General features: G+C 43.1%; 1 protein-coding gene across 1 annotated transcript; it reads right to left on the bottom strand.

The window, feature by feature from the left end:
- Window positions 1-32: 32 nt before the first annotated feature.
- Window positions 33-14,739, bottom strand: LOC110488128 (adseverin). The gene is made up of 16 exons (XM_021560157.2): window positions 14,431-14,739; window positions 11,240-11,394; window positions 10,194-10,355; window positions 9,415-9,564; window positions 9,127-9,219; window positions 8,922-9,054; window positions 8,706-8,794; window positions 8,352-8,567; window positions 7,954-8,075; window positions 7,755-7,845; window positions 4,700-4,870; window positions 4,279-4,456; window positions 3,821-3,939; window positions 3,608-3,685; window positions 3,452-3,512; window positions 33-1,935 (listed from the first exon to the last, which is right to left on the bottom strand). Exons 1-16 carry the CDS (start codon window positions 14,621-14,623, stop codon window positions 1,766-1,768), a joined length of 2,181 nt encoding a protein of 726 aa, XP_021415832.2. The 5' UTR covers window positions 14,624-14,739; the 3' UTR covers window positions 33-1,765.
- Window positions 14,740-15,812: the final 1,073 nt, after the last annotated feature.

Raw genomic sequence — 15,812 nt, forward strand, 5'->3', positions numbered from 1 at the left:
AGGTTTTTCTGTTTTCTGTTTGTAATACATTTCCAAACATTTCTAAAAACCTGTTTTCACTTATGTCATCATGGGGTATTGTGTGTAGATTGCTGAGGAAATTGAATACATTTTAGAATAAGGCTGAAGGCACTGCAGAAGGTAACTTAGATTGGAAACTACATCAAACCACATCCATTGCGACCACGCCTGTTCACAAAACTATGTGGAGATATGGGGTCTGAGCATGACAATGTCTTCTTTCACACAGAGGCTTGGTGGTTATCGAGGGGGGTTTTCGCATTGAGAGAGGAAATGTTGTCATTCACAATGGATTTAATGTGTGTCCTTGCCTATTTTAAGAGACATTTTGGTAAACTGAACGCAAGCATACAGGGGAAATAGAAAAACCTTCTACAGATGAGAGACCAAATCAGTGGATTCAGAGGAAAGAGCTCTTTAGAGCAACGAACCGGAGCAACTCCTTTTTAGGGACTTTTTCCTAGCCACTGTGCTTCTATACCTGCATTGCTTGCTGTTTGGGGTTTTAGGCTGGGTTTCTGTACAGTACTTTGTGACATCAGTTGATGTAAGAAGGCTTTATAAATACATTTAATTGATTGATTTAGAGTCTTTCAAAAGCAAACCATGCTCTCATCTGCATTAAAACCAAATATCGACCCAGGTTGGATGTGTCAGCAGGGATGAGCACAGTCTGAGCTTGACCACTGTTGACCAAGCCCCCTGACTATGAGATGCTCCGACGAGACATTCATCTAGCACACCCATCTCATTAGTGATGGTGATGTTAGGGACATTATATGTCAGACTAATTTGCAATTGACTGTCATAGCCTCCCATTAAAAGTATGTTATGGTGAGTTGAGAAGACAATCAGAAATACTGTTAGAATGTTTTTCAATTGTCTGCCACAGAGTCAAATAAGAAAAGTTAACATTGGCTGTTTTTTTCACACGGTTGGGGTCACAAGAATATTCAGATATCAAAACGGTGTTGTGGGCCAAAACATGTTGGGATCCCCTGGGTTAGACTTTTAGCCTCGTAATTACCAGACTGATGATCAAATCCTTCACATAAGCTCGCGAGGCGAGGCTAGATTGGAGAACAACTTCAGAAATGTGAAATTAGAAGAAAAGCTCTCAGCAGGCTTTATGAATTTTCTATCATAAAAAAAAGCAAATAGCAACATTCATTTCCAGACAGTTATAGAAGTCCAAATGTAAAGACCTGCATTTAAATCAACATAATATATCATATATTTTCGGGTTTCATCTTTGTAACGAGAAAAAAATAAAAAATAAAAATAAACAACAAAGATGTCCAAGCAGTGCACCTCAGATGATGTCCCGTTTGCTCAGCTGGTAGAGCATGGTGCTTGCAACGCCAGGGTTGTGGGTTTGATTCCCACGGGGGACCAGCAAGAAAAAAGAAAAGAATGTATGCACTCGCTACAGTATGTTGCTTTGGATAAGAGCATCTGCTAAATTACTCAAATGTCAAATCAAATGACACATAGCAGGCCTAAAAGTAAAGCAAACAAACACAAATCAAATGACACATAGCAGGCCTAAAAGTAAAGCAAACAAACACAAATCAAATGACACATAGCAGGCCTAAAAGTAAAGCAAACAAACACTAGTCCACAAATGACTAGTTAACCCTCATTTCACACTAGTATCTGTAAACCCTTGGCTGAATACAGAGTGAATGTTATAAATGTCTAAACTGTGTTATTACAGTGTTATAACTGTTGGGATTCATTTATGCTAAATCTGCAGTGTCTTCATGGTCCTGGCCACGGTGTGTGAGTCCCAGCGTGCCGTGTCCCAGCCCAGGAACCACCCTGTGAAGGTGGGGGGTTCATGACCCTGCTTCACCATCACTATGGCGGTCCTCTTATCCCGAACCCCCGGATCCGTCTCTATGTATGTCTTGGCTGTAAGGAAGGGAGCACATAGACACTGTCAATCAATGGGATAAACCATAGTGTATTTTTTATTTTATTTTTTATTTTACCTTTATTTTACTAGGCAAGTCAGTTAAGAACAAATTCTTATTTTCAATGACGGCCTAGGAACAGTGGGTTAACTGCCTGTTCAGGGGCAGAACGACAGATTTGTACCTTGTCAGCTCTGGGAAGTGCTGGGAGTGGGAACACACTCTTTTCTGAGTGTACAAAACAGACAGGAACACTTTCCTAATATTGAGTTGCCCTCCCCTTTGCCCTCAGAACAGCCTCGGTTCGTAGGGGCATGGACTGTGCAAGGAGTCAAAAGCTTTCCACAGTTGTATCAAGTTGGCTGGATGTCCTTTGGGTGGTGGACCATTCTCGATACACACAGGAAACTGTTGAGTATGAAAAACCCAGCAGCGTTGCAGTTCTCGACACAAACCAATGTGCCAACCTACTACTATATCAAGTTCAAAGGCACTTAAATCTTATGTCTTGCCACTCTGAATGGCACACATACCCAATCCATATCTCAATGCTCATCTCCACTGATTGAAGAAGATTTAACAAGTGATATCAATAAGGGATCATTGCTTTCACCTGAATTTACTTGATCAGTCTTTGTCATGGAAAGAGCATTAATGTTTTGTACACTCAGTGTATATTAAAAGGGAAATACTGATATATATATATATATATATATACACTACCGTTCAAAAGTTAGGGGTCACTTAGAAATATCCTTGCTTTTGAAAGCAAAACACGTTTTTTGTCCATTAAAATAACATCAAATTGATCAGAAATATAGTGTAGACATTGTTAATGTTGTAAATGACTAATGTAGCTGGAAACGGCTGATTTTTAATGGAATATCTACATAGGCAAATTATCAGCCCATTATCAGCAACCATCACTCCTGTGTTCCAATGACACGTTGTGTTAGCTAATCCAAGATTATCATTTAAAAAGGCTAATTTATCATTAGAAAACCCTTTTGCAATTATGTTAGCACAGCTGAAAACTGTTGTTCTGTTTAAAGAAGCAATAAAACTCGCCTTCTTTAGACTAGTGGAGCATCAGCATTTGTGGGTTCGATTACAGGCCCAAAATGGCCAGAAACAAATAACTTTCTTCTGAAACTCAGTCTATTCTTGTTCTACGAAATGAAAGCTATTCCATGTGAGAAATTGCCAAGAAACTGAAGATCTTGTACAACGCTGTGTACTACTCCCTTCACAGAACAGAACTGGCTCTAACCAGAATAGAAAGAGGAGCAGGAAGCCCCGGTTCACAACTGAGCAAGAGGACAAGTACATTAGAGTGTCTAGTTTGAGAAACAGATGCCTCACAAGTCCTCAACTGGCAGCGTCATTAAATAGTACCCGCAAAACACCAGTCTCAACGTCAACAGTGAAGAGGCGACATATTAAACTACACATTAAACTTACTATACGAAAAATTAACTACCATATACACACATAAGATAAAGACCAAAACTCACCAGATTTTACAGATTCAGTTTTCTCAACTTCATTGGCGTCTTTGCCAATCCAGATGAACACCTATCACAAAACATTAACATCAATATAATTCAACCTCCATAGAGGTAAAAATGGGCTGAACATTTTAATTTGGGGAAGGGTAACAAGCTCCATACCTGATCCCAGACATCCAACAGCATCACGTCATCCTCTGCCAGGTCCTCCTGACTGAACTCTCCTGGAACCTCCTCAATCTGTAGACAGCATTTATAATCTATCTAGCTAGCTATCTATTTGCGTGTGTGTGTGTTTGTGTGTTTGTGTGTGAGCGTGCGTGTGTGTGTGGGTGGGTGAGCATGTGTGGGTGAGCATGTGTGTGTGGTACTCACTATGAACCTGCCAGTCTTGTTGGAGCAGGCGAACAGGCGAGGTTGTTGAGTGCGGCTACTCTCCAGTCTCTCTGATGTCTGGTACTCCTTCTTCCCCCCTAACGCTGCCCAGAGGTCCGCTACAACCAAACATAACACATCTGCTTGAGTTTCTGTGCATCTTGAACTGGTGATATTCATTTTAGGACTAAAATCCTCAATCTGCCTCAAAACTTTCCTTGTCTCAGTGTGCCCCCTGGTGACTCTCCTAAGTACTACATCACACATCATTATCATGGTGCCATATCAGGGCCCATATTCATAAAGCTTCTCAGAGCAGCAGTTCTGATCCAATAGCAGGACCCTGTCCATATACTCTTACTTATTATGAGTTAAAAGGAAAACTGGTACTGGATTAGTACTCCTCCCCTGAGACGCTTTCTGAATATGGGCCCAGGCTAAGGAATCTGTGTTCTCACCTGGTTCCTGTCCCTCTACGATGCGTTGCGTCTGACACTTCAGCACCTGACTCAGGTACCGGGCTCCCCGCTCCTCGTCCTCGATGGCGCCCTTACCCACCCACAGGTAGCTCTGCCCCGCGGGCATCTTCAGCAGGTAGGCATCGTTAGAGTTCAGGCTGCCAGCCTCCGCCTCCACCTACCACAACACACAACAGACAAGGCAACTGGGATCTAGTGGCGAGAATAAAAGCTGAGGAAATGCTGACCTCCATCTAGATGACAGGAAACGACAAACGAGCATCATAAATGTAATTTAGCATGATCGGTGAATAAACCCTTTTCAGAAAAATGTGTGTAAACTCCATTTATGTGTGTTTACCTTCCATCACTGCCAATGAAACAACCAGAGGTGTGTGTCTGTGTGGGAGAACATTCTAACCTCTGCGATGCGTGTGATGGTGCCCAGGTTACATCGGACCTGGAACAGGCGTGTGGGGGCCGCAGGTGCCTGGCCTCCGATGCGTGAGGTACCACTCTTGTACACGATGAGGGGCTTGTCTTTGAACAGACTCAGGAGATGGGCAGGCTCTTTACCTTGGGAAACTCTCACCTAGGAAACCAAAATAGATTATTAACGCATATGCAATTTGGTACAGAAGGTCATGGATAGCGAAGCCATTGCTGGAGGGCAAGGTAGAGACCTATGTTGTACAGACAGTCATTATGGGGCACTATAACACATATACAGTGGGAGATTCTCATTTGGCCAAAAAGAACGTCCTCTCCTGGACTCCTCCGTCCTCTCTCCTCCATGACCCATAAACTAATAAGTGGTCAATTCGTTAGTAGGCAAACAAAGGTGTCTGCTCCACTCCTCAATTACCTTCTTTGACAGAGGATGCACAAGAGCATCCTCACGGCATCTAGCACAGTGTTTTACAATATGCCACACACCTTTGAATCAGCTGTTGTTTTCTTGATGGAGAAAAGCATGCACACATTTGAAAACAATATTCTACTTAATATTTATCTATACAATGTCTGCCACAACTAGCTTCATTTGTTGTATCACTTTACACATTTATTTTGGGAATCCTCCCCTGTAAACATAATTTTGAAAGTTTGGGCTAAAAGGTTCCATCTGTATTTTTGTCCAAATTCAGCTATTGACATAGCCTTGTTCTGTTCAATGTTTATCTACAGAATATACAGTTGAAGTCGGAAGTTTACATACACTTAGGTTGTAGTCATTAGAACTCGTTTTTCAACCACTCAACAAATTTCTTGTTAACAAACTATAGTTTTGGCAAATCTACTTTGTGCATGACACAAGTAATTTTTCCGACAATTGTTTGCAGACAGATTATTTCACTTATAATCTACTGTATCACAATTCCAGTTTACATACGCTAAGTTTACATACACTAAGTTGACTGTGCCTTTAAACAGCTTGGAAAATTCCAGAATATGATGTCATGGCTTTAGAAGCTTCTGATAGGCTAATTGACATCATTTGAGTCAATAGGAGGTGTACCTGTGGATGTATTTCGAGCACAACCTTCAAACTCAGTGCCTCTTTGCTTGACATCATGGGAAAACCAAAAGAAATCAGCCAAGACCACAGAAAAATAATTGTAGACCTCTGCAAGTCTGGTTCATCCTTGGGAGCAATTTCCAAACACCTGAAGGTACCACGTTCATCTGTACAAACAATAGTATGCAAGTATAAACATCATGGGACCACGCAGCCGTCATACTGCTCAGGAAGGAGGTGTATTCTGTCTCTTAGAGATTAACGTACTTTGGTGTGAAAAGTGCAAATCAATCCCAGAACAACAGCAAAGGACCTTGTGAAGATGTTAGAGGAAACAGGTACAACATATCTCTATCCACAGTAAAATGTGTCCTATATCGACATAACCTGAAAGGCTGCTTAGCAAGGAAGAAGCCACTGCTCCAAAACCGCCATAAAAAAAGCCAGACTACAGTTTGCAACTGCACATGGGAACAACGATCATACATGTTGGGGAAATGTCCTCTGGTCTGATGAAGCAAAAATAGAACTGTTTGGCCATAATGACCATCGTTATGTTTGGAGGAAAAAGGGGGAGGCTTGCAAGCCGAAGAACACCATCCCAACCGTGAAGCACGGGGATGACAGCATCATGTTGTGGTGGTGCTTTGCTGCAGGAGGGACTGCAGGAGGCACTTCACAAAATAGATGTCTTCATAAGGTAGGAAAATTGTGGATATATTGAAGCAACATCTCAAGACATCAGTCAGGAAGTTAAAGCTTGGTCGCAAATGGGTCTTCCAAATGGACCAAGCATACTTGCAAGCAAAGTTGTGGCAAAATGGCTTGAGGACAACAAATTCAAGGTATTGGACAATCACAAATCCCTGACCTCAATCCTATAGAAAATTTGTGGGCAGAACTGAAAAAGCGTGTGCGAGCAAGGAGGCTTACAAACCTGACTCAGTTATACCAACTCTGTCAGGAGGAAGGGGGCAAATTCACCCAACTTATTGTGGAAGGCTACCCGAAACGTTTGACCCAAGTTAAACAATTTAAAGGCAATGCTACCAAATACGAATTGAGTGTATGTAAAATTCTCTCTACTATTATTCTGGCATTTCATATTCTTAAAATAAAGTTGTGATCTTAACTGACCTAAGACGGAATTTTTACTCTGATTAAATGTCAGGAATTGTGAAAAACTGAGTTTAAATGTATTTGGCTAAGGTTTATGTAAACTTCCGACTTCAACAGTAGCACTGTAAATTCCCTAGGTCATGTAATTGAGTTTAAAATAATACAAGATAAAAATTGCTGATACCATGCAAACCAATGAGTGGTTGGAACTTTAAAACCAAACATCTCAGAATCATCTTTTTGCAGATAGAACCTTACAGTCCTACTCTCTTGGTTTGCTTGATGATGCACGAGCGGAGAAGGAGAGTCTCATTTCATACAAGTGAATTTGTTTCCACATTTCCTTTCCTCCCCTCCTCTTGATTACCTTTCAACTTTTTCAAAAAATGGAGGGGACAAGGGAGTTAGTAAAACCAATTGAGAATCTCCCAGTGTCTCTCTACAAGCAGCACCCTGTGCTACCTGTTGGTCATAAATCATTGAATCAGATTAAGGGATGCCAATTTCACATTCAGAGAAAAGATTCCGTTCTGCCCCCGAAGGCATGGAAAGTAAACCCTGATATGGCAGTCAAATTAGGGGATTTAATACACAGTAGACTGGAGAGAATAACATCCTCTAGTATCACACTTTACTGCTGTGATATAAAAAACATCCATTTACAAACTTTATACAGTTTTGACACATTTCCACCGAGGCGATCTGCTCCAACCTCTTCAGCCTCAGTGTGTGTGTGGGTGTCTTTCAGAGGGGTTGGGATAAAGCCGAACACACATTTCCATTGGACATTCATAGACACTGAACAATAAGAGATGCTCATCTTAATTTGGGTTAGTCCTACCTGAACTGCGTTCCCTCCCAGAGAGCGATCCAGCTCCACAGTTAGGAAGGCTGAAGCTGTGAGCTCATCTAGAGTGCTGCTAGCCCCCTGCCTGCCACAGGAAGTATTGGGATCAATCCATCCATACACCCACCCATCCAACCAACCAACCAACCAATCAATCTAATTGAAAATATAAGTACAGGTCTACCAGACTCACCAGGTGTAGATGATCTGTCCTCTCTTATATGTATAGAGGATGATGTAACAGTCTCCTCCATAGAACTGACCATACGTCTTTGGGTCAACTGGGACTCGACCACTGCTCTCCACTCTAAAGATCTGGAACATGAAACATACTTTAGCTGGGGTTGGCTGGTTATTCTACTATAATTTGTTTATCAATCTATGTGATTGGGATTGTCAGTGGAATAAAACACCTGACTCATTTGTACATTAGCATGTATTAGGATATGTGCTTATTCACTCCTTGTAACACTTGGCTAATGAGGAAGCTTGCCTGATACCTGAAGGCCTGTGTTAGTGTCCCGACCTATAGCTCAGACCTTAGCTCAGTGGGCTAACCACGTCTTGTGGTGGTAACACTTGGTCCTGTACCTGAGTGTCCCCTGTGCCGTCGTCCACCATGTTATGCTGGGCTGCCATGCTTTGGGACTCATGGAGCTTGGAGGCATCGAACTCCACCTGATGTATCTTAGCAATCCTCTCGGTCACAAATACTTTCCCGAACCCCTCGCTCTGGTTCTTATCCCTCCACCCCTGGAAGAACTGTTTGAAGATAGGAGTCTCCCCACCCTCTGGAAGTACCTGGATCTGGAGATAAAGAGTTCAGTCCCGATCAGTTTAGCAGGACGTGAACTGACATGATATTTGAGTCACGAGTTGATTCAACCAAATTATTCAAACATAGCAATTATGACTGATGCTAGATGGATGATAACGAGCATGAACCTGTGTGTTAGGTGGGTAGCCCATCTGCTTGATGAAGCCCTCAGCAGTCTTCATGGCAGTCTTCCTCTCGCTGGGGTTGGCGTTACGGCCTTTATGGGTGATGTTGGATGATTCATGCAGAAGAAGAGGTACATAAAAGGTGGGAGGTATAAAGGGATGAGGGATGATTTTAGATGATTTGTCAAGATAAAGATGTTCAGCAGTTTAAATACGTACCTTTCCAGATGAAGATCATCCTGCTCTTCCCGTGGTCCAGGATGAAGCACTCGTCAGACAGCAGATGGCTCTGAGAGAACGGGTTCTCCTCTGAGACCAGGGTCACCTGCATCGCTCCGGATGCATCAGATACCTGGAAGGAGCAACAACGAGATGAGTTTGAATGTGTGTGTGTGTGTGTGTGTGTGTAAGAGTGTGACCATACCATGTAGAGTTTGGCCATCTTCCTGTTGGAGATATCTGCCACCATATCGTCATTGTCATCACCTTCTGGTAGTTGTGGCTTGTTGCCGAGTACCTGTTAGGGTTGACAGGTAAAAACACAAAGACAAAAACCACGAAAATAACATTGACAATGGAGATAGCGAAATGATGGCACACAAAAGTAGATTACTTAACTGTCATACAGTTTTGCAGCTAATTTCAATTCAAGAGTGCAAACACTAGACTAGGGAATGAAAGTTAAATGTTGTGTTGAATGAACATCTGTCACCTCAGTTAACGTAGACGGCTCTCTCCCTTCCTCCACGACAACCAGTTTTGCTCGGCCATTCCTCTCATTGTCACGGATACCGGCAGCCACCTGTGCTGCCTTCAGGAGCTCAAACTTGTTGCACTCTGAACCGCACCACTGGTAGATAACCTAGAGACAGGTAACAGATATGGTTCAGTTGGAAAGAGGGCTGTTGCACACTTTATGAAGTTCCAGGTGCATAAAGGCTTTAGCTTCGAGGGCTAACTAACACAATCTTGTGGCAATCAGACAACCCCGGTTCAAAACCAGTGGGTCACTGTTGGGTCACTGCTTCTGGCAATATTCAAACAGAAGAGAATAGCTTTCGAATTTAATTAGGTAAACATTAGAATACCTTGTATATCAAATTATCTTGATACCCACCTTAGGTCAACATACCACAGGCCTTCATATGTTTGGGATTTAATAAGAACTCAAGCCGAACGGACAATGTTTGTGTTTCAGCAGAATTTGAAGTTTGCTTACACAGTGAAGTCTAGGCAATGAGTCAGATTTCTCAGGATAGTGACAGTCAAACAAATTAACTGTTGTTACAGGGCCACTGAGGGCACTACCATATGTGCCATGAAAGTCTGGACCTCTTGGCAGAGGCAGTGTTACTACCATAGACACTATATCATTGATACATGTTCTATATCTATATGGTAAACTCTCACATAGAGGGAGGCCAGAGTACAATCTACCGATCCATCAATGACTTAATCAGTCAATCGGTAGATCAATCAATCAAAACATACTGCTCCCAGGTCCACGATGAAGCAGTCCCCTCTGTTGAAGCTGGACCAGTTGAGGGTGACCTCGGTTGCCCTGACGACACGGCGACCTTTGATGTGGAATAGTCTCAGAGCTGACAGGTCGTTGGTGACCACGTGATGGAACCCAGAGGCCACGCCTCCGGCCTAGAATAGAACAGGATAGAATAGAATAAAATAGAGTAGAATAGAAAAGAGTAGATTAGGATAGAATACTTTATTGCCCTCGAGAGGGAATTTGTCTTGCTCAGTTTAAAAGCAGTTCAAGACGCAGATGTACATACGTATTATACATCACATACAAAACGAGGTACACAGTTACGTAGTACCCAACACAAACATCCCTGAGACAACATACAAAACGAGGTACACAGTTACGTAGTACCCAACACAAACATCCCTGAGACAACATACAAAACGAGGTACACAGTTACGTAGTACCCAACACAAACATCCCTGAGACAACATACAAAACGAGGTACACAGTTACGTAGTACCCAACACAAACATCCCTGAGACAACATACAAAACGAGGTACACAGTTACGTAGTACCCAACGCAAACATCCCTGAGACAACATACAAAAGGAAATGTCAGGGCCTATAAGTACCCTATGAGGTTGAACAAGGGTAGCGTGTCAAGTATTTCCTTCTAGCGATTAGGCAATATTACGGAAAACCACAAGATGTTCAGGACCAAGAAAACAAACAACGTGTGGAACACAGAACTGTTTTCCTTTTCCCTCTACACCAAGCTCCTTTTCCATCCCATGAGTCACTGTTGCTGCCCATGGTCAGGGCCAAACAAAACGTTGCAACAAGTGATTATTTAATAGCACACCTTCTGCATATGATGCCCAGGGTCTGAAATGTAAAATGTGGCAAATGGAATGAATGTTCACTGCTAAAAAATAAGTGTGCGTTCTGGTTCAGTATAACACCATATACTCTAGTAGTAAATAGCAGTAACACAGATAAAGGAACAAATCTAATATTAGTGAAATAAAATGCATCAGTAAAACAATACCATACTTTGTATGTGATGCCTCCCTTGAAGTATCGTGTGAAGGCAGTGGACTCGAACCCCTGCAGTTCTCGGTACTGGACAGGCTTCCCTCCTAGGAAATCGTCCAGCTGAACAGTAAAGATGGCCGCCGCCGTGCTCTCGTCCTGGCTGCACTCCTTACCTGAGGAGAGATCATGAGTGGTACAGTACTTAAATACAATGTGATAAATGTTAGTATGAAATGAGAGACTATTCAAGTTTAGACAGAGGAACTTTAGCACATGACTCTAATGCTCATAGTATGCTTTATTTTAGTACTTCAATGCATTTTCACTCTGCAACAGAGTCTACCAGCTTTGTATGTTGCCATTGTAAATGTATGGGTGGCTGTACACCACCCATACATTACAACAACATACTGTAGTTCAGGCAGTAGGATGCTCTCTCACTCATTTATATGCAGATTATACAGTATTATACTCAGCTGGCCCCTCCCAGGATTTTGTGTGAAACACTCTACAACAAAGCTTTCTCAGTGTCCAAAAAGCTTTCTCTGCCCTTAACCTTGTTCTGAACACCTCCCAAAAAAAGGTCATGTGGTTTGGTAGGAAGAATGCCCCACAGGTGTGATTATTACATCTGAGGGTTTAAAGTTTGAGGTAGTCACCTCATACAAGTACTTGGGAGTATGGCTAGATGGTACACTGTCCTTCTCTTAACACATATCAAATCTGCAGGCTAAAGTTAAATCTAGACTTGGTTTCCTCTATCGTAATTGCTCCTCTTTCACCCCAGCTGCCAAACTAACCCTGATTCATACCATCCTACCCATGCTCGATTACCAAGATATAATTTATAGATTGCAGGTAAAGGTGCTCTATAGCGGCTAGATGTTATTTACCATTCGTCCATCAGAATTGCCACCAATGCTCCTTATAGGACACATTACTGCACTCTATACTCCTCTGTAAACTGGTCATCTCTGTATACCCGTCGCAAAACCCACTGGTTGATGCGCATTTATGAAACCCCCTTAGAACTCACTCCCCCCTATCTGAGATATCTACTGCAACCCTCATCCTCGACATTCAACACCCGTTCTGCCACTCACATTCTGTTAAAAATCCCCAAAGCACACACATCCTTGGGTCGCTCCTCTTTTCAGTTCACTGCAGCTAGCGACTGGAACGAGCTGCAACAAACACTTTCTTCATTCAAAGACTCAATCATGGACACTCTTACTGACAGTTGTATCTGCTTTGCGTTATGTATTATTGTCTCTACCTTCTTGACCTTTGTGCTGTTGTCTGTGCCCAATAATTGTTTTATTTCCCAATAATGTTTGTACCATATTTTGTGCTGCTACTGTACCATGTTGTGCTGCTGCCATGTTGTGTTGCTACCAAGTTGTTGTCATGTGGTGTTGCTACTGTACCATGTTGTGTTGTCATGTGTTGCATGTGCTGTCAGGTCTCTCTTTATGTAGTGTTGTGGTGTCTCTCTTGTCGTGATGTGTGTTTAGTCCTATATTTGTTATTTTAAATCCCAGCTCTGTCCTTGTAGGAGGCCTTTTGCCTTTTGGTAAATAAGAATTTGTTCTTAACTGACTAGTTAAATAAAGGTTAAATACAAAATAAACACCATTACAGAGGTTTAATCCCAGGATCTGGCATCCTGTTCGGGATACCTTGAAGGCCTCGTGGTTAACAGTCCATGTCATACCAAGTCATAATGAGGAAGAAATTAAAGCCCATAGCAGCAAACAAAATGGCAAGGAAACCTATCGGAGGCCCATTAGTGTCGTTACTGGTTAATGATTCATGATGATGATGATGGGGGGGATGCGGGAGGAGAGGAAGGACAACCTAACATTTTAGTGGTGCTATTGATGTTTATATTCAGATGGGAGTTGGTGAGTGGGGAGAGAGAGAGAGGATGAGAGAGAGAGCGAGATGTGTCAAGGAAGGAAGCTAGTGTTACAGATCAGTAGACTTGACTTGCATGGTTCCATAGCTCCACCACAACAGCTGTACAACACCATGTGTCTACAATAATGTACCTTAATCTGACAGTACTTTCAGGTAGTGTGTACTCTGAGACAGCTGAACAGAGTAGTTACTCAAAGGTTCATGAAACGCCTTGATTGTTTTCCAGAGTGGTTATAGTCCTGATAGGAAGGGAAAACATCACCGTCCCATGATGTGTGCAAAGATGACTGATATAGTTTATGACCTCTGCCTGGAATGTCCTTATCTCAGAATCTTAAAATCTGAGAATTGTCCAGGAAGCGTCAGGATATGGCAAATCGCCTGGCCTTTAACCAGATAATCACTTTTGTTTCCTACTTCAGGCAAAACCTTTTTTTTTTTTTTAGCTCAGCTGATGACAAAATTGTTTGACTTTCTTCTGTCTACAGTAACAGACAACAGCACCTCGAGGGCTCACACAGTTGTGAAATGACAGTGACACTACTATGGGGGACAATAACACATACACTGAGTGTACGAAACATTAGGAACACCTCTTCTTCCTTGACATAGACAGGCCAGGTGAATCCAAGTGAAAGCTATGATCCCTTATTGCTGTCACTTGTTAAATCCTCTTCAATCAGTGTAGATGAAGGGGAGGAGACAGGTTAAAGAAGGATCTTTTAGCCTCGAGACAATTGAGATATGGATTACGTATGTGTGCCATTCAGAGTGTGAATGGGCACAGAGTATTAACTGAAACATTTAACTGAAAACCACATAATAGTGATTATTGTATCCATTTCTCAACCATCTTTCTCAACATCGTTAGCATCCTATATCTGAATTTGTGGTGTCACCATTCCTTCTCCAATACAAGCCAAACCATCTCTCTTGTTCTGTCTTGTATGTACAACCTGTTCTTCTCCTATATGAATACATCTACACAGATATGATCCTATGACGAACTGAATGTGTTATAACACCGTTAGTACCGTATGGCCTTTGATGCTAAGTCGTTTTCTTTTGCCAATGTATTTATTAATGTTAATGACAATATTATGATAAAATGATGCCGTTGATTTCAGCCTGTAGATATAAAACGTGAACATCTATGAGGCACTCCCTAAAATATGTTCACATTCATCTCCAATGTTTGATAAGCCTCCGTCAGTAAACAAATCATCCAGCATGTGACATCCTGAACAGCCTGAGGAAACACGCACTAAAGCACACACACACTCTCTCACCCAGCCAGTAGTGCAGATCGTAGAAGCAGCTCTCCCGCTGTTTGACAGTGTGGAGGACCACATACGCGTCCCCAACATAGAAGTTCCCGTGCAGGTTCTCAGGCACAGGGACCAGCTCCATCTTCTCTATCCTCCATATCTGGAGACCGGCTGCCTTGCCTGCCTTGTCAAACTCCCTGTGGTAGAGCACCATGGTTCCTTTGGTTGTCTGATAGCAGAAGAGGGATGGCTGGATGTGGATCCCAGGTGTGGTGAGATGAGCGTAGGGTGAGAGAGGAGCTCGGACTGCTGCTCTGTTCTCTGTTTGGTCATGGGGAGGAGTGAGTCAATAGCAGCAGTGTGCAGGGCTATAAGTTGGAGGCTGAGAAGGGGTGGGTGTGTCTTAGATGCTGCCAAAGTACACACACAGTCTGGTTTTTACACTTGTTTTTACTATACATGCATATTACTGTCTATTCATACTCAGTGTTTCCAGTTAAGGTGCTGCTCTAATAAATGTATCATAATATTAGGCTTTAAATAACTTGCATTCAGATCGATAGAGATGTGTCACGATCATCGTCGTAAGGAGCGGACCAAAATGCAGCGTGGTGTGTTCATGATGATTTTTTAATTAAAGAAAGCACTGAAAACAAACTATACAAAACAATAAACGAATCACAACCGTGAAGCTATAATGAGAACTGTGCTGACACAAGCAACTAACATAGACAATGACCCACAACCCACAATGACAAAACAGGCTACCTAAATATGGCTCCCAATCAGAGACAATGACTAACACCTGCCTCTGATTGAGAACCATATCAGGCCAAACACAGAAACAGACATCCAACATAGAATGCCCACTCAGATCACACCCTGACAAAACAAAACATAGAAACATACAAAGCAAACTATGGTCAGGGCGTAACAGTACTTCCCCCCGCAAAACCTGAACCTAGAGGGGAGGGTCTGGGTGAGCATCTGTCCGCGGTGGCGGCTCTGGCGCTGGACGTGGCCCCCACTCCACCATAGTGGCAGCTCTGGCGCTGGACGTGGCCCCCACTCCACCATAGTGGCGGCTCTGGCGCTGGACGTGGCCCCCACTCCACCATAGTCTTAGTCCACTTTAGTAGCATCCTTTGAGCGGCAACCCTCGCTGCCGACCTAGGACTGGCAACCCTACTAAAGGACCCCACTAGACTGAGAGGCAGCTCCGGACTGAGGGGCGGAGGCTCTGGCGCCTCTGGACTGGGAGACTCCGGCGGCGCCGCGGGAGACGGCCAGCTCAGGGCAGACGGCCAGCTCAGGCGGCGCCAGGCAGACGGCCAGCTCAGGCGGCGCTGGAGAGGAAGGCAATGGCAGCGCTGGACAGGCGGGAGCACCTGTAGGGATGAGAC

This window comes from Oncorhynchus mykiss, chromosome 32 (assembly GCF_013265735.2).
Source record: "Oncorhynchus mykiss isolate Arlee chromosome 32, USDA_OmykA_1.1, whole genome shotgun sequence".
NCBI classification, from domain to species: domain Eukaryota; kingdom Metazoa; phylum Chordata; class Actinopteri; order Salmoniformes; family Salmonidae; genus Oncorhynchus; species Oncorhynchus mykiss.